Source organism: Chelon labrosus (genome assembly GCF_963514085.1).
Source record: "Chelon labrosus genome assembly, chromosome: 21".
Lineage (NCBI taxonomy): Eukaryota > Metazoa > Chordata > Actinopteri > Mugiliformes > Mugilidae > Chelon > Chelon labrosus.
Window position 1 is genome coordinate 20,389,375 of NC_140354.1, and position 18,572 is coordinate 20,407,946.

The 18,572-nt window shown below is 40.7% G+C and overlaps 2 protein-coding genes and 1 pseudogene across 6 annotated transcripts; all 3 read left to right on the top strand.

Annotated features, from left to right (window-relative positions):
• Window positions 1-1,430: 1,430 nt before the first annotated feature.
• On the top strand, window positions 1,431-9,759 carry LOC311507143 (lipopolysaccharide-induced tumor necrosis factor-alpha factor homolog). 4 transcript variants are annotated; one of them, XM_084571382.1, is made up of 7 exons: window positions 1,431-1,632; window positions 3,037-3,098; window positions 3,847-3,917; window positions 5,965-6,163; window positions 6,295-6,327; window positions 8,992-9,136; window positions 9,249-9,759. In XM_084571382.1, the coding sequence occupies exons 4-7, from the start codon at window positions 5,980-5,982 to the stop codon at window positions 9,352-9,354; spliced, it is 468 nt and encodes a 155-aa protein (XP_084427508.1). In that variant the 5' UTR covers window positions 1,431-1,632; window positions 3,037-3,098; window positions 3,847-3,917; window positions 5,965-5,979; the 3' UTR covers window positions 9,355-9,759. The 4 variants fall into 4 exon arrangements, with proteins under 4 accessions (XP_084427508.1, XP_084427507.1, XP_084427506.1 ...); XM_084571381.1 differs by lacking the exon at window positions 3,847-3,917; XM_084571380.1 differs by lacking the exons at window positions 3,037-3,098; window positions 3,847-3,917.
• Window positions 9,760-14,644: 4,885 nt separating this feature from the next.
• On the top strand, window positions 14,645-16,112 carry LOC311507192 (myeloid-associated differentiation marker homolog; the record flags this gene model as incomplete). Its single annotated transcript, XM_084571449.1, has 2 exons — window positions 14,645-14,911; window positions 15,122-16,112. 2 exons carry the CDS (start codon window positions 14,645-14,647, stop codon window positions 15,710-15,712), a joined length of 858 nt encoding a protein of 285 aa, XP_084427575.1. The 3' UTR covers window positions 15,713-16,112.
• A 1,408-nt stretch (window positions 16,113-17,520) lies between these two features.
• Window positions 17,521-18,478, top strand: LOC311506734 (myeloid-associated differentiation marker homolog; annotated as a pseudogene). The gene is made up of 2 exons: window positions 17,521-17,543; window positions 17,723-18,478. The product of its transcript is annotated as a myeloid-associated differentiation marker homolog (transcript).
• The last annotated feature ends 94 nt before the right edge of the window (window positions 18,479-18,572 follow it).

Consider the following 18,572-nt stretch of genomic DNA (forward strand, 5'->3'; position numbering starts at 1 on the left):
TATAAAGCAAGTATTTATGTATATACACCAGGGGTCGCGTTAACCGAATATTTTCCATCATTGACCGTTTTTTTTGATTAGTAGTGTAAGAGTCTGTTAAGTTTTGTTTCTCTGCTGTCCAAGTGAGTGGCTCTCGGTTAAGCAGGGATCCACGAGGAGCGGCTATGAGTCGGTTAAGTTTCGTTTCTCTGTGTATTGTGCATAAGGGAATGAGAGCCTGAGTGCTTTAGTTTGCTAGTGGTCACGTCGGGTAGTAAGTTTTTATTCTCTGCACAGTGAGATGTAAGTTGTTTGAATGGTGCAGTTTATTCATTATATATCAATCAAACGTGGTAGGACTGAACTGAGCCGGTTAAATAGACTCTAGATTCATGATTCTTGAGTCGTCTTTGATGGCCGGCCAAAGTTTTGGCTCATATAACCGCGGTTATATCATTATATCATATGTATATATATTATATATAAGTAATATAAGCATGGTATAAAGCAAGTATTTAAGTATAAATACTATATATAAGTAATATAGGTATAGTATAAAGCAAGTATTTATGTATATATACTACATATACATAATATAAATATAATATAAAGCAAGTATTTATGTATTGTTGTGGAAATTCTTTGCTATTTGCTGTTGGTGAATAATGAAATAGAAACTTCTGCCGGCCGACAAGTTTCCTGTCATGGCAAGAAAAGGTCAGCCCCTACCCAAACGGTAATGGTGAAGGAAAAACACAGACATTTATACCCGAGGAAATGCCTCCTAGGTTTCACACTCCTTTGTCTTCTGCTGGTATTGTGGGTCTTGACATCATCGACTTGCAAATGATGAAAGACTCGAAAGGGTCTTGGAGAGAGAATGGGAGGTGGGGCATCTCAAATGACTGCATTTTACATTACAGTATATATACTACATATACATAATATAAATATGGTATAAAGCACGTATTTAAGTATAAATACTACAAAATAAGTGTAGTATAGTATGGTCACTCCCAGGTCGTATTACAGATGGAATGTAAACAAAGGGGGGGGGGGGGGGAGGGTCTATTGTTTATAGTCTCACATGCTTTTCATTAGTGGCTGCAGCCCACGCAGGAAACCAGTACTGGGCTGACGGGAATTAAAAAAAAGAATACGTTGGCAGTTAAAAGTCTGAGTCACGGCACTGTTGCTCTTCAGTGCAACTCTGTGGACAAAGTGATCAATGAGGAAGTTTATTCTTAGCAAATAAACTCTCCCTCTTTTTCTCTTTCTCTTTTGTACTGTTATACGTTTTGTGGTCATACTGCTATTAGACGTACAAGCCATCATTGAAACAAATAGTTTTAACCTTTTTTTTTAACCTAACCTCCACCCAGTCACATGGTGTAATGGGAGGAGAGAAGGGAGTGGGGTTGCATAACAACAGATAAGGACCTTCAGTCACTCCAGTGCTGCTGTAAGGAATACACACCATTTTTTTTTTTTTTTTTTTAGCTGTGTAACTTTTACAACCATTTATAGCCGCTGTGTCTAACAGCGTGTTCTTCCTTATCACAGCCTCCACTGTGTTTTCTCATCAGTCTGGGCCAGCCAGCTCCAGGGGAAAAAAACTCTCTTGTCTTCTTGTGAATCGAAAGTCACACACAGGTCAGTGGTAATTTACATTTTTTTCTGTTATTTATTCTTTTTGCGAAATGCCAGAATAGCAGCTACATGACTAAAAGGTTGTTTTTGTTCAGATGTTTGTGGTCTTGTACGACCTGTAAAGCCACTATGTTAAACAGGGAGTGGCAGTGGTTCTGCTTAATCAGACTCCTACACCAGTGCATGAAGCCTGCTGCTGCTGCTTCTGCTCTGAATTGATTTAGGATGGATTTATATCAAGATGGCCGAGTTAAAAGGGAAAGAAAAAGCAAAAAGGACCGGGGCAGGCTGCTGTGGCTCCACGTTCATCTACGTAACACAGATGTAAAGACTAAGAAAGTACTTGTGATTCACGTCACGACAAACTAAACATTTATTGAAGAGCTTTGAGAAAGTAAATACACTCCTCGCCCACTGAACAAATGAGCAACACAGGAAATTACTTCCAGTGTGTTTCAATATTCATGCCACTTCTTACGTTTACTCTTGGGGGTTTTAGCATTTCAGATCCTACATATAAAACACAAGATTGTCAGTAAAACATGACGCAGCTAACTAACTACCAGCAGCCGTAAAGTGGTTAAAACTTGGACTTAGACTGTCTCCAATGCCAATCTGTAGATCATACTTTCTGGAAACAGGCAATTAAAGCAACTTGCGATATGATATGATGACCTACTTATCTGACCAAGCGTCTTTAGCCCTCGGAGTACTTTCGGTTAACAGCATTAAGGCCTATGATATCTATAATATATGCAGTGTCAAGGTTGGCAAATGACTAATCCAGGAAATTGGCCCACTCACACAACTTCTAACTTTGACTCTTGGGGGTTTTAGCATTTCAGATCCTACATATAAAACATGAGATCATCCGTAAAACACGACACCGCTGCAGAAAAAACTGCAACTACCAGCAGCCGTAAAATGGTAAAAAACTTGGAATTGTTTACTTATAAAGACTGCTTCTAACTGAAGATAATTTTTTTGTACTGGACTCATGCTTTCTGGAAGCAGGCAATTAAAGCAACTTTTATGATTTGATACGGTGACCCACTTATCTGCCAAAGCCTCACTGGGAGTACTTTCATGTTAACAGCATTAAGGCTTATAATATCTACAATATATGCAATGTCAGAGTTGGCAAATAACTAATCCCGTAAAATGGTCCACTTGCGCAACTTCTAACTTTTCCTCTTGGGGGTTTTAGCATTTCAGATTCTACATGTAAAACATGAAATCGTCTGTTCTATTTGTCTGCAGCGTTATTTCCAGTTTAGTGTTCAGACAGATAGGGAAAACTACGGCTACCAACAGCCGTAAAGTGGTGAAAAGAAAGATTAACTTATATTGTGCTGTCCCGTTCTTGAGGAAATTTTATTTTTAAACCTTTGGACTCATGCATTTCAGATATAAAACATAAGATCATCTGACACACCATTGCAGATAAAACTACCAACAGCTGTAAAGAGGTAAAAACCATGATTTACTTATATTGGACTGTCTTGACAAAAGTTTATCTTTAACTTTTGGACTCATGCTTTCACAAACATACTTACTTTTAATTCGTCTCAGCATTTCAGATTGCACATATAAAACATAAGATCGTCTGTAAAACACGACACACCGTTGCAGATAAATCTATGGCTACCAACAGCCCATAAAGTGGCGAAAACAAAGATTAACTTATATTGGACTATCCCATTCTGGACCAAATTTTATATTTAAACCTTTGGACTCAGATCGTACGTATAAAATCATGACACCGTAGCAAATAAAACTTTGCCTACCAACAGCCGTAAAGTGGTAAAAACAAACATTTAGTTATATTGGACGATCCCTTTCTTGATGAAATTTTATATTTAAACCTTTGGACTCATGCATTTCAGATATAAAACATAAGATCGTCTGACACACATGACACACTGCTGTAGATAAAACTACGCCTACCAACAACCGCAAAGCTGTACACACCAAGATTAACTTATATCAGACTGTCATGACAAAAGTTTATCTTCAACTTTTGGACTCATGCTTTCACAAACTTCTTACTTTAAATTTGTCTGTTTCAGATTGTACATATAAATCATGATGCACTGTTGCAGATAAAACTTGGCGTACCAACAGCCATAAAGTGGTACAAACAAATATTTAGTTATATTGGATGGTCCCTTTCTTGATGAAATTATATATTTAAACCTTTGGACTCACGCATTTCAGATATAAAACGTAAGACCGTCTCTAAATCATGACACACCGCTGGAGATAAAACTACCAACAGCCGTAAAGAGGTAAAAACCAAGTTTTACTTATATTGGACTGTCTTGACAAAACTTTATCTTTAACTTTTAGACTCATGCTTTCACAAACTTCTTACTTTTAATACATCTTAGCATTTCAGATAGTACATATAAAACACAAGATCGTCTGACACACATGACACACCGCTGCAGATAAAACTACGCCTACCAACAACCGCAAAGCTGTACAAACCAAGATTAACTTATATCAGACTGTCATGACAAAAGTTTATCTTTAACTTTTGGACTCATGCTTTCACAAACTTCTTACTTTAAATTTGTCTGTTTCAGATTGTACATATGAAACCTAAGATCGTCTGTAAATCATGATGCACTGTTGCAGATAAAACTTAGCCTACCAACAGCCATAAAGTGGTAAAAACAAATATTTACTTATATTGGACAGTCCCTTTCTTGATGAAATTATATAATTAAACCTTTGGACTCACGCATTTCACATAAAAAATGTAAGATCGTCTGTAAATCATGACACTCCGCTGCAGATAAAACTACCAACAGCCGTAAAGAGGTAAAAACCAAGTTTTACTTATATTGGACTGTCTTGACAAAACTTTATCTTTAACTTTTAGACTCATGCTTTCACAAACTTCTTACTTTTAATATATCTTAGGATTTCAGATCATACATATAAAACATAAGATCGTCTGTAAATCATGACACACCATTGCAGATAAAACTACGACTACCAACAGTGGTACAAACATTAGCTTACTTGTCTTTACTAAAGGTTATTTTTCACAATGTTCTTGTTCTAGTCATTAAAGCACAAATGGAATATTGGACAAATCTTGAGTCTTGATCTTTCACACAGGAAATAATTCAGCCCCCCCTCGAAGTGGAAGTGCCTTTAAGTGACTAACAACCATGAAATGCAATATATGCAAAACTCTGGGTGCTTTACGTTTAAACGTATTAAGTTACAGAAAACTGACACTGCAGGGGAAGCAGAACAGGTTTCTGGTCATTGTTTAGTGTCTGCTATTTTTCTGTTGTGGGCTACTTTCTCTACCCTCATTTCGTCGTTTTTGCACGTACCATGTGACATGCAGCTGACCACCTGGTAAAGAAGCTTGCTGCTGGTGTTAACCAGCTCCTCCCTACGAGGAAGCGGTTGGACGTGCATCAGAATGACACAGTTGACACAGAACTAAAAATTATATCACTTTCTTTTCCTTCAGCGTCGTGATATAGGACCATGAATACACAGGTGTGTCGGTTTGAAAACAGGATGCGATTCTGTATTTAGGGGGCCCCTGGGGATGTGTTATTTCTTCACTTCCTCCTACGTAAATCAGTAAATAAGCAGATATGATTGTCTGGAAAAAGCTTGCTCTAAACTTATTTTTGCCTCCACATTCGTCTGTAAAACCTCTTGTTTTATGTTATTTTTCCACTTGATGTATTTTTAGGTTACTTTACATATCAGGCATCAACATACAAATATGGCAATAGGGTAATTTGCATTTGATAAAGCACTCACTTCCATTAGCCCTTCTGCATATTTATAATATTTGTTGACACCCAAACCTAAAACTTTATTTATTAAATTGGCTGCACAATTTGTGTCTTGTTCAAGCTGTGAACTGTGGTTTTCCAATTTATTTTGTGGGACTTTTTTTTGTTTCACTCTAAAGTTTTGTTCTCTCTCACCTCATATGTCAAAAAAAACCAAACAAGCTGAAACAAGAACAAGTTTAGCCACTAAATCAAGTTGCTGCTCAGCTTGGGTTTTTTTTTAGATGACAGAGCGCCTTCACAGAGGTTAATGATAATGCAAAAAAAAATTCACAAACTTCCATGTGACTGGTCTGTTAACAAGGAAGGGAATGAAAGGTAATGAAAAGGGCATGCAAAGCAACCTGTTTGATTTAAGGTGTAAAGATGAATAAAGTGGCTTTATGACTTGCAGGTGGACGTTTTAGGCTGTAAATTGCAAAACCAGTCCTTCTGCAAAACTGTCTGCTAGATCCACCCGAAAAGGTCGATTAACTTCAACACAATGATTTCTCCCACACAGTAAAAACTTTTGAAGATGGAAAAAGGAATGCCAGCGCAAGGCCCAGCTCCACCATACCCTGGCCCGCCCATGCAGTATGGAGGTATACCACCTCAGATGGGGATGGCCGCTCAGCAGCCCTACAATCCTGCAGCACCTCCTCCTGGGATGTACCCTCCGCCGGGCTTTAACCCTGGACCAGCTCCTGGATACCAAGGAGGTCTGTTCTCACTGCTTAAGTCTTTGTGCCACTTTTCTGCTCCCCATGGAAATGATGGGTGCTTTTTTTCATGCAAAGTTTGATGCAAAGATCCTTCCCTGTTATGATTAGTTGTATGTTTCCTCTTGCAGGTGTTCCTCCAGGCCAGGTTGCACCTGTCACAGGTGAGGCTATATTCTATATGTGATGCATGCATTGTCGAAACCATCGCTCACAAGATATCACATGTTAAAGCTGAATTCGCACATCTGTGACCAGATACTGTTTCCGTTCCATTTTTGCAAAGAGAAAGGAATTGCGGTCAGTGGGTAAAAAAAAAAAAAATTCTGGTCTGCCGGTGAACAGAATAGAAGAATAGGTCCATTTGTTGCTTGACAAGAAGCTATTGTTTAGCGTCCGTTCTGTGTACAGCCACATTTTGTGCTTTGCTGCAACATTTCTGTGATAGATGCAGCTCAGACGGACTGCAAGGCTCTCACATGAAGGACGTGTTATTCTCACATTCGTCACCAGTGACAGTTTGACGCCACAGTCTGAGCTCTTCCTACACTTTACCATTATTACTTCCACAGCCGCTAATGCATTTGGCCTCCTCTGTAATTTAAACCCCCTGACAGAGACCATAGACTAGCTAATGGAAACATAAAGCTCTCGTTACAGATGACCCTCGTCAGATTACAGCGGCTGCATTTATTGGCAGCCTCGCCCAGTCGGTGTCATTGCAGACAGCAGACGATGTCTAATGGTCACATCTGGCAGCGGCAGAAATAGCTGGCACAACATGTGGCCTAGTAATTCACAGTCAGCGGTGGGAGTGCTTTGTATAGATGCCTGTTTGTGTCTAAAAACGGGGCTGGATCATGACTTGTCGGTTTTCTGGAGGACGTTTCACCCAAGTCTTCCGTTCTGAGAGACTGGTGGGGATTTGGGGTTTGAATGGTGGAGGCTGGAGTCTCTGGACAATAACAAGATCATAACATAGATGTCATCCTTTACTCCCCTTTCAAACCATCACCATCAGGTGAGTATCTGGTCGTTAACGGATCCTAGATACTCATAGATGTTCCTATCAAAACCCCCGAACTCTCTTCCAGTCTCTTAGAACTGAAGACTTTGAGAAACCCAACAAGTCACGATGCCCTCGTTCCAGATTTGTTTTTACACACAAACATGCATCTGTACAAAGAACTCCCACTGCTGATTGTGAATTGTGACAAAGCCACATGTTGCGCCAACGATCCAAAAAACAAAGTTAAAAGAAGGACACAAGGCGACATCTTATGGTCACATCTGGCAGGATACTCTTCTTTTAACTTTGTTTGTTAACTTTGAGTAACCAACCAGATACTCATGTAGGACATGTGGGGACACTCTTTTGAGGACAACAAACTATCTGTTGGCCATTAACAGTCTCAACATCTGTCCCCAAGCATTTTCAGCCTCGTTCACGCCTTGAGTTCTTCCGTTTGTTAGAGAACCACAGGACACGACCCAAGCTGGTCTGAATTCTAGTCGAGCAATTTGCATGTGGACAACACCCACAGATTTTCCTATTTAAACTCCAACTCCCCACCAGTGTTTCTAGAACTGACAAAGCTTCTTTCAGCTTTTGTGTTGTGGATGTACCATGACCTGGACGACTGAGAACCTTCACAGATATTTGAGGTTTAATCACAATGTCAGACTATCTAAAAAACACAAAGCTTAAAGCAAAGGCACCTTGGGACATGTCCTTCAAGCTGTAAATGACAGGTGGGGTTTAATAGGGACATCTGTAGGTGTTTTCCACCTGAAAGTATCACGACTACAGTCGCCTGTGATAACTGATGCCTAAGTCCTAAGTGCAAAGCTCAACACATTTCACAGGGAGACAGTTCACCTACAACTGAAGCCGTTTTTAGATTAATCACCCAGGATAATCTTTAGATTCTGGCTGTCAACTCCCAACTCCAACTCCCCACCAGTGTTTCTAGAACTGAAAAAGCTTCTTTCAGCTTTTGTTTTTTGGACATACCATGACCTGGATAACTGAGAACCTTAACGGATATTTGAGGTTTAATGTGTCTGTGTGTGTCCACCCAGAGGTCAGGATGTCATATGAGGAAATAACTGTCAGACTATCTAAAAAAGCAAAGCTAAGTCTTCAGCTGGAAATGACAGGTGGTGAGTCGAGGAACATCTGTAGGTGTTGTCCACCTGAATGTATCACGACTAGAGTCCGGAAACAAGCAGATACTCACCTGTAATAATGATGATTTTTATGATTGAGATGATTGAGGTTTAATGGGTCTGCGTGCGTCCACCAGAGGTCAGGATGTCCTATGAAGAACATTCATTCATTAAGTTTCTGTAACCTCCTATCCCAGCTGTCATTGGGCGAGAGGACGGGTCGCCAGTCTATCCCAGATAACCATTCACATCTGAAGCTATTTTGAGGCATGACAGGTGGATTAACGACCCAGGATAATCTGAACAATATCTTCTGTTTGTGGCTGTTACCAGATCCTAGTCTTGTGAGTTTCAGGTTGACACCACTTACAGATGTTCCTATTAAAACCTAAACTCCCCACCAGTCTTTTAAAACTGAAAACTTGGATGAAACACCTTCAAGAAAACTTAAAAAACTTCAAGAAAACTTGTTTTTAGTCTTGGATGACTGAGAACCTTCACACATTCCACCACAGATCAGGATTTCACGTGAAACCAAACACAACTAGGGTGGTTTTCATTTCCCGTCAAGGCATCGGTGCTCAAATACTGATAAGTGGGTTTACCGTAGCTACAAGCTGAGTGAATTTATAATATGTTGTCCATTTTCTCATCCTCAGTGACTCACGTGGTGATAACGCCGACACTAGGGGAGGCCCCTGGACAAACGGTGTGCCCCCACTGCCACCAAACAGTGACAACCATCACAGAGTACACACCAGGCCTGTTGACATGGGCCATCTGCGGAGGCCTCACCTTCTTTGGGTAAAAAAAAAAATACTTTAAATGAGTATTTTAATGGAAACTAAAGACCTGAAGCTGTTATAGTAGTAGACAAACGTTACCTGAAACCCTTTTTGTCTCCACCTACCTGCAGATGTTTCCTTTGCTGTTGTATCCCATTCTGCTTGGACTCCTGTAAAGACGTGGAGCACCGCTGTCCATCCTGCGGCAATCTCGTCCACGTGTACAAGCGAATGTGAAACTATCCTGGAAACATGTTTATCTTAATAGCTTTACTTGCCACAGAAAATTCTTGTGACACCAAATATATATAAATATATATACACATTACAAACCGCTTTCATTCCACTCGCCTTCAGCTTGCCTCTTTCCCTCTTTAATATGAAAATACGTAAAAACACATTGTGCATGACGGGACGCCAAATGTTTGTAATTTATTAAACAAGGGACACGAACCAACAAACGTGGATGTAATCACTTTTTTCAGGCAATCGTGTCGGCCGTGCATCATCCTGCTCCAACATGAGCCACATTTCCTAGAACTAGCCTTTTCTCACCAAGCATTACTGTTTATATTGTCTTTTGAATATTTTTGTTTTGTATTAAGATGAAATTATTTGTTTAATTAAAGTTAGTAAAATGAATCTAAAGCCACAGAAATGGCTCTGTGACTCTGTTGTGCCAGTAACTCCACTATGAGTGTAATGCAGTGTTTATGTATTTGACTGTTTTTGGAGGCATTCCCGTGATAATGGTAATATACGTAAGTTGCTGATAATATAACCTCTATAAACATATACACCGCCTGGCCAAATAAAAGGTCCCACACTCTAATATTTCGTTGGACCTCCTTTAGCATTGATTACAGCACACATTCTCTGTGGCATTGTTCCGATAAGCTTCTACAATGTCACCAGATTTATTTCCATCTAGTGTTGCATTCATTTTTCACCAAGATCTTGTATTGATGATGGGAGAGTCTGACCATTGCACAAAGCCTTCTCCAGCACATCCCAAAGATTCTCAACGGGGTTAAGGTCTGGACTCTGTGGTGGCCAATCCATGTGTGAACATGATGTCTCATGCTCCCTGAACCACTCTTTCACAATCTGAACCCCATGAATCCTGACATTGTCATCTTGGAATATGATCCATTGATGGAATAACCTGGTCATTCAGTATATTCAGGTAGTCAGCTGACCTCATTCTTTGGGCAACATAATGTTGCTGAACCTAGACCTGAGCAACTGCAGCAACCCCAGATCATAGCACTGCCCCCACAGGCTTGTACAGTAGACACTAGGCATGATGGGTGCATCACTTCATCTGATGCGATGGTTCTCCACTATCCTTCCAGTTTTTAATAATGCGTTGGACAGTTCTTAACCCAGTTTTAGTAGTTTCTTCAATCTCCTTAGATGTTTTCTCTGCTTGATGCATGCCAATGATTTGACCCTTCTCAAACAGACTAACATCTTTTCCACGACCACAGGATGTGTCTTTAGACATGGTTGTTTAAGAAATGAGAAGCTACTCATTGCATCAGTTGGGCTTAAATAACTTGTTGCCAGCTGAAAGATAATCACCCATGCAGTAATTATCCAATAGGAGGCTCGTACCTATTTGCTTAGTTAAATAAAAGTAGCAACTTTTTTGTCTTATTTTTGGCTTGGCGGTGTATCTGGATGTGAATAGAGAATGTGCCACCTCTGCCATTAGATTTAGAGGTTTCTGCAGATTTTGTCTGCGACGACGCACTGATGTAATCGATTAGAGACGAGATCCATCAACTTTCTGACTTGAAAATGACAGCAGCGCCAATATTTGATCAGTCGCAGTTAGCTTCATGTGATTGTTGATTGGTCTGGTAGTGTTTCAAAACTAGAACTCTGCAAAGACTCTCTGGAGCAGATGCAAATGGCAGCGCTGCACATATAGATTTAGATTTCCATGAAGGTTACGCTCTGAGCAGTTGGAAACCACCGTGGCCAAGAGAGCTCAGCGAGCTGCGACTCAAGAAAATACATGCAAATAGACAAAAACACATGTAAATAGACAAAAACACATGCAAATACTCACCAGCAAACATAGGAACACGCTCAGTGTTGCCAGATGCAACTGATGGTTTCCAGCACAGAAGTTGTTCAAAAACTGCAGAAGTAGTAAATGGATATTTAGTTCAGTACTTTAACCACCAAGATAATTTACACAAGAGCAGCCTGTCATAAAAAACAAACAAACAATGCAGTCGAAGCAAAGAACCAATCCAGAAACAAACTACAGCAGCCAACCAGCACAACTACTATGGGTAAATGGAGTTTCTCTACTCGAACACACTCTTGGAAAGAGTAAATGCACTTTGGTTTTGCTTTAAACCAGCTTTAAAAAAGTAGAATAACCGACAAAATCATCCCAAACCACACCTAAACTTCCCAACTGGGTGTAAAACCGTCAACGCTGAACAGGCAGCTAGAGGTCGCTAGCTGTCTGCCAACAACATGCCTCGCCTTCCTTAGATCCGCTCTAGCTCCACCTTATCAGGCAGACGATGATGCTCAGCTCGTCTTTGATTTTTGATTTCCAATAAATGCTAAACTCACAGTCAAACACTCAAAATAAAAGCCAATGCGTGTTCAACCATTGAAAAAATAACAACACTGAAACATAGAGAAAAATAGAAATATAAAGACATTCTGTATGTACAGTGTGGTGGAGGAAACTCTACAAATAAATAATTGCTAAGACTATAAAATGTATTGGACAAGACAGTGAGGTAGTAGTTACTTACATAATCCTCTTTGTTCCCGGTGGAACATAAGGCTGCCACTCCCATTTGGTCCTATCTGGTGCAGCATGCTGTGCCTCGCCCCACGATAGGTTTGCCGTCTTCAGATCTGAGGTCACAGTTTTCCGCCAGGTGGTTTTTTTCCTTGTTTACGCTTTCCAGGTGAAGTCCATGTCAGGGCTACTTTGGGAACGCAGTCTAATAAAATTAATAATAATATTGTTAATGTAATTATCGTACACTGTGTTGACTATGATTTATGTATAATGTTGCTTCCGTGAGATAAACCGTGAGAGTTTAGGACTCACGTCATCGAGTGCACAAAAATTTATCACTTACATTCAATTCAATTCAGTTTTACTGATATAGCATCAATAACAATATAAATTGTCTTAAGGCGCTTTACAAAGTCTGAAACCCCCAGAGCAAGCCTGAAGGCGACGGTGGCAAGGAAAAACTCCCTTTTAACAGGAAGAAACCTTGAGCAGAACCTTAAGCTCATATGGAGGGACCCATCTGCCTAAGGCCGGCCGGGTCGAGACAGAAAAGAAAGAGAAGAGAACAGCAGGAGAAATGAGATAAACATACATCTGTCTAAAGCGTACATGTAGAATCTGATCATGATACAAATACAAGATACAGCTGATGATGTTACATGACAGTTTGAGAATATAGGAGGAATCATAGGCAGGTTGGAGAATTGTTCATTCAGGTAGGGAGTGGATAACTTTGCAAGGAGGCCATGAACACTGGGCAGGTTGACACTCACAAGAAGAGGGAGGAGGAGGGGAGGATGGGATCGGGGAGGGGAGAGATGGACACACAGCAGTTAACATGCTATACAGTAATAGCACAGAATTGCATGACTAGTAGTAGATAAGAAATCAGAGGACAAGAGCTCGGTGCCACAGAAAAGAAAGAAGAGGACATGTGCTCGTACATCATTGGTAACAATAATAAACTGCACACTATGAAGCACAAGTAAACACTTCAACACATCCATCATTTATAAAGCGTCGCTCCTACATTAATAGACATTAGTACGCGTGGTCCTAAATACTTTAATTCATCATGTGGGAGTTCACGGTGATTTTACTAGACTGCAGATGTTTTTGTAGAGTTAGAAATAAATATCACCCTGTGTTGTCTTCTTGAGACAACATGTCGAGAAAACAACCGAGCTTTTTAGTCTCAGACATAGATCGCCCTCGCTTTAGATGAGCTCACAAAAAAATAGTGGTTTATAACTACCTGAATTAATCATTAATTAGAGTAAGAATACATATTTACTGACGCAGTTAGTTACTATTAGCACATGTGTAAATAATAAGGTGTATAAATGTACATTTAAATTGTTTATTAATCGTTTTCTTACATTGTCTAAAGGATCTTATGAACCCCTTAAAAATTTGTTTGTACATACTTTAATATTTAATATATTGGTTTGGTTATTGGTTGTAAAGTCATTTAATTTCATTGCAATTCAATTTTTAATATTCACTTATTTTATAATTCTTGTAAATATTGTGTATAGATTTTTCTTTTTCTTTTTCTATTTTTTATTGTTTATTTAAGTTTTTTTTGTTATATATTATGTATGGTGCCTGTACATCTATCTATCTATCTATCTATCTATCAATCTATCTATCTATCTATCTATGAAAATACAGTTATTAAACACGCGTTACAGAGATGCTAATGAATTAAGAATGAATCATTTACACCTACATTTATAAAACTGCTCACTAATGTCTATTGAATGAAGTATTTACTAGCGCTTGTTGTTAAAGGATATTAAAGGATATGTTCAGTTAAGATAAAACTATTACTCTCCCTCCGTGTTCAGCTCATTATTATGTGCTTCTGTAGGGACACAACCAAGTTCCTCCTAAGCCTCTCGTAACACATTAACAGATTCAGACCAGTGATGGGTGGGCCGGCCGCTAAGTGAGCAAATACAGGGTCAGAGTGTGAAGGCGTAGTTCCTGTTGTGCCCTAATTGCTGTAATAATATCTAAATTACTTGTACTGACCAAGCCTATTACTCAGCTGATAAGCAGGTGCCCCCCCTACACATGATGTATATACCCTGGCAGGGGCGGTACCTAGGCTTTCAATGACCTCCAACCTTATTTGAATCGTTATGATGCCACTGCTATAAAAACCATCAACATCATGCAGGACTTTGGACCGTAGACCAAAATCCAGCAGAAGCATCAATGTTGACCCAATAAAATGGCAGAAAATATAAATAAAAGTAAAAATAAAAATATAATTCTTTTTACTCACCTGAAACAATTCAGAGTTCTCAATGGCTGAAATATGATCAGATAAAAGCTCTAATGCTAGGTTACCCTGGCAGAAGCACTGCAGCTGAGAGACAGACAAGCATAAAATGAAACGAATAGGCCATTGGGAATAATTTAATAAGATTAATGGGAAAATATTAAAATATAAATCAGTGATTTTGATGAAGGCCAGCAAAGAAGGCTTTACTGGTCCCTGACCACCAATCACTGGAATCTGGTCACGCCCTGGTGCAGTCCTAACAGGTGGGAACGAGGGAGTGGCCAGAGGCAGCACATTCACCTTGCTTTCTGGGTCTGTCACATTCGGACGACGGCAAAAGGAGGAGGAGGCTGAAAACCAACATCATCAAGGGTAGAGGAGCTGGTAAAGGCATCGGAGCGTAGGAGGGAGACACTTGGAACTGCAGTAAAACTGACCCCAGCATCTAAATCATCATGGTTACACTGAACTTCGGGACACTGATATCGCCGGTGGGGATTGTGAGGATCCTGGAGGTGATCTTCACCTGTATCTCCTTCAGCCTGGTGGCATCAGTGGGCCACAGCACCGACTCCTTCTGGACGTGGTGCATGTTCACCTGGTGCTTCTGCTTCTGCGTCACCTTGATCATACTCTTCCTGGAATTCCTCGAGCTCAGCCCAAAGAGCCTTATCTCCTGGGATGATTTCACCACCGCGTTTGCTATGCTGGCTACGTTAATGGTGCGTATCATTTGTTTTGGTGTATAGATGCTGCTGCTGTTTGTCAGCACACTGGCAGCTGCCTAAAGTAGAACTAAAAGAGGCCTAGCCTAGGTAAGAAATTATAAAAATAATCAACATATAACACTGGTTATACTACATGGTGTTGGAGTCGTATCTAGAACTTATGGTTCATTTGTGGAAGAAAAAACAATCCTGACTCTTTTCCAGGTGCTGGCTAGCTCCATCATCTATGCCGTCCTCTTCACCTGCTCCTCCTGCAGCAAACAGATCGCTGCAACGGTTACGTCCTTCGTGGCCTTCGTCCTGTATGCCGTCGAGGTCGGGCTGACCCGAGCCAAACCTGGAGAAATCAGCGGATTTCTGTCCACGGTCCCGGGCCTCCTCAAGGTCCTGGAGGCCTTTGTGGCCTGCATCATCTTCATCTGCCTGGACTACAACCCGTACTCGCAAGTTCCAGGGCTCCAGTGGTGTGTCGCCGTTTACTCCATTTGCTTCATCTTCGCCATCGTCATCATCATTTTCACCATCTTCCGCTTGCTGACTTTATTTCCCGCGCCGTTTGACAAAATCCTGACGGCCTGCAATGTTCTGGCGGTGCTGATGTACCTCACGGCTGTGGTGATCTGGCCGTTCTACAGCTTCAAAGACAATCCCAGACCAAACCTCTGCTCAGGCCACTTTCAATGTGCCTGGAACAAGTTGGCCGTTATCTCTTTCATGACCGCGTTCAACCTTGTTGCTTACATTGTGGATACGGTTTATTCTTGTAGGCTGGTCTTCTTCGTCAGCAGGGCGTAGGTTCATAAAATCAGTCTCGTCTTTGAAGTATTTTTTGAACACAGTTTGTTTCAAAGTTGTTTTTTAGGATGGTCCCAACAACTTATGGTGCATTTTATATTTGCAAAACCAAATTTACTTCCCCTTTTCAACCTTCTTGCTCTTTGATTTACAGCCGACCCTTCTTATTTCTCTTATTTTTACACAATACAACCGAGTCAGAACTGATTTAGTGTTGATTCTTCCCCATTTCATTATGTGAAGAATAAATAAAAAGTATTAAGAGTGTTGGATGTCTATCGTCTGGTTGTTTTGCCACCATCATCATTAACAACTTACTACTGAGTGAATGCCTGAAAGAGTCTTGAATCAATAGCCTGTCCAGTTGTTAAATGCCATTTCATTCTCAAAGGGTGTTTGCAAAGGTGTGTCAGAGTGTACATTCTTCAAAACACACAGAAGCTTTAGCGTTTAAGAACACACCCATATTTATCAAGGACTGAAAGAGAGGTGAAAAAATGACAGGTAAATACATTAAATTAAAGCAATTACTTGTGAAAGAGATTTCCGAATCCATTACACTCAAATAAATCACAAACTTTGCTCGACCAATCAGTTTGTCGGAGTTGAAAACGCAACGTAGCACCAAATCCACCTACAATTAAAAGTGGTCCGATGTAGCTGCAGGTGGTGCAATCGGTTTTTATCAAGACTGTAATCTCAAGGCAAACATACCACAATTGCCACCTGCGAGTGGACGTTGCATTCTGGGAGATGTAGTTAATGTGTACCTTTAGACACCGTATTCTTTTGTGGTAATGATTGAAGAGTATCATTTAGAGTTTCATTCTGATGGTGATCAAAGCTGCAGAAGAGATTCCACATTGAATATATTCCTTTTTAATTTAGTTTAATTTTATTTTATTTTTTTAAGCAAATACAATAAAAACATCAAATATTCTCTGGTTGCAGCTTCTCGGATGAGCAGATTTGCACCTGTTCTTAGCGTTTTATTACAGTGAACATTTTTGGATTTTGTTTGAATATAACAAGTCAATTGAAGACTTCTTCCAGCTCTCACTGTCACAAAAAATGCGTTTATCGATTACTGACTAAAAGAAAACGTCTCACACATTCGTCCATTCAGTCTTCCTTTGCAAAAGTGAAAGTGGTAATTGGTCAACATTAAAACCAGGTTTGCGTATCTTAATTATATCTGCAATAAATACCAGCGTACTTGGTTCTTTTGCGTAACCTTTTATCAGTAGTTGAGTTTACAAAGACAAGAACCAAGAAATAAAAAAGATAAATGACAATGAGAATTGTCCATCTATTTTGTTTATAGGTGTTTGGGTTTTCACTTTTAAATCTATTTGCTTTTTCGTTATTTGTTGGTGTTAAATGGTTTGCATCAGCCTTCTGTGAAGCCAGGAACTATTGGTAAAGATATATATGATTAATGACATAATTTAGCATTTCTAAGCTCTAGCCTTTGTCAACCCAGAAACAATAAGTCAAGTAACCCTTAATTGAATTCAGACATGGAAACAGCAGGAGCTGAACCTGGGACCCCTTGGTCACAAGCGGCACCTCTAACCACTACTCCACAGCTCCCCCGGAGGATGTGACCTACATCCCATCACCGTGTTGGACAATAGCTGCTGAAGTGAACTGTGCTTGCGCCGAGGACCAGAGTCCAGTCAGTGTTATGAAGTGAACACGTCAGGACGGTGTCCAATCGGAGTGAGATAATTAGGCCATAATCAGCACAGATAAGTGCTGTGTGTTTGTGTTTCGGTTAAAAGGAACACAACTGTTTGGGCTTTTACATGGATTTCCTCAACCAGATCCGGTTTGAGATTCAAGGCTTTGCTGCACAGAAGGATACGAGTAGTGCAGAAGACTGACTTGGAGACTGAACAGGACATTTCTTTAAAGGTGTAGCCATGGTTCTTGTGGACTTACGAACCCTCATCCAGCCTGTGGGGTCCTGCGAGTCATAGAGGTCGTCCTGTCTTGTTTGTGTTTTAGCCTGGTGGCATCGGTGGGACATCTTCCTACTGGGCGTGGTGCATGTTCTCTTGGTGCTTCTGCTGCTTCTTCACCCTCCTCATCCTCATCCTGGAGTTCACCACTCTCAGCTCTAAAGTGCCGTTCGCATGGGTTGACTTCACCACTGCCTTTGCGATGCTGGCAGGCCTCATACCTGTACCTGTAGGCCTCCATCATCTACCCCAGCTTCTACGCTTACTCCACCTGCCCCAGGCAGATCGGCGCCTCTGTGGTGTCCTGGGTTTGTTTCGGCGTGTACACAGGCAAAGTGGTCTTAAACCACCTTCGTCCGAGAGAGGAAATCATTGGCTTCCTCTCCACGGTGCCCGGCATAATGAAAAGGCTGGAGACCTTCATCGCCTGCCTCATCTTCATGTCCCTGGAGACGACGCTTTACGTCGGCTTCCCGGCACTGTCCTGGTGTGTGTCTGTGTACTCTTTGTGTTTCATCTTCACCCTCGTCGTAATCCTGCTCAGCCTCGTACAGCTGACCTCAATGTTTCCTTTGACAAGATTGTGATCGTCTATAACATCTTGGCAGCGGTGGTGTATATGACAGCCATGGTGATCTGGCCACTGTATAGCTTCAGTCCAACCTACAGCATACGAGTCATTTGTGACAAACCCTGTCACAAGCAGGTGGTAGTCACCGTCATGACTGTCTTCAACTTTATCGTTTACACCCTGGACTCCATCTACGCCGTACGCCTTTTATTCTTTACTAGCAGTGAGTGAGATGCTGCTTTTGCTATCGTCTATACACTGAGGACAAAACATGTCATGTTTTTTAATCATACTTTCTGTATATTTTCTGCCAATGCTAGCACAG

What these genes read in the sequence shown, in the direction of transcription:
- LOC311507143 (XM_084571382.1), top strand. Translation starts at nt 5,980, where the DNA reads ATGGAAAAAGGAATGCCAGCGCAAGGCCCAGCTCCACCATACCCTGGC. An exon ending in CCAGGTTGCACCTGTCACAG is followed by an intron (nt 6,328 to 8,991) that starts GTGAGGCTATAT and finishes TCTCATCCTCAG; the next exon opens with TGACTCACGTGGTGATAACG. An exon ending in GGAGGCCTCACCTTCTTTGG is followed by an intron (nt 9,137 to 9,248) that starts GTAAAAAAAAAA and finishes ACCTACCTGCAG; the next exon opens with ATGTTTCCTTTGCTGTTGTA.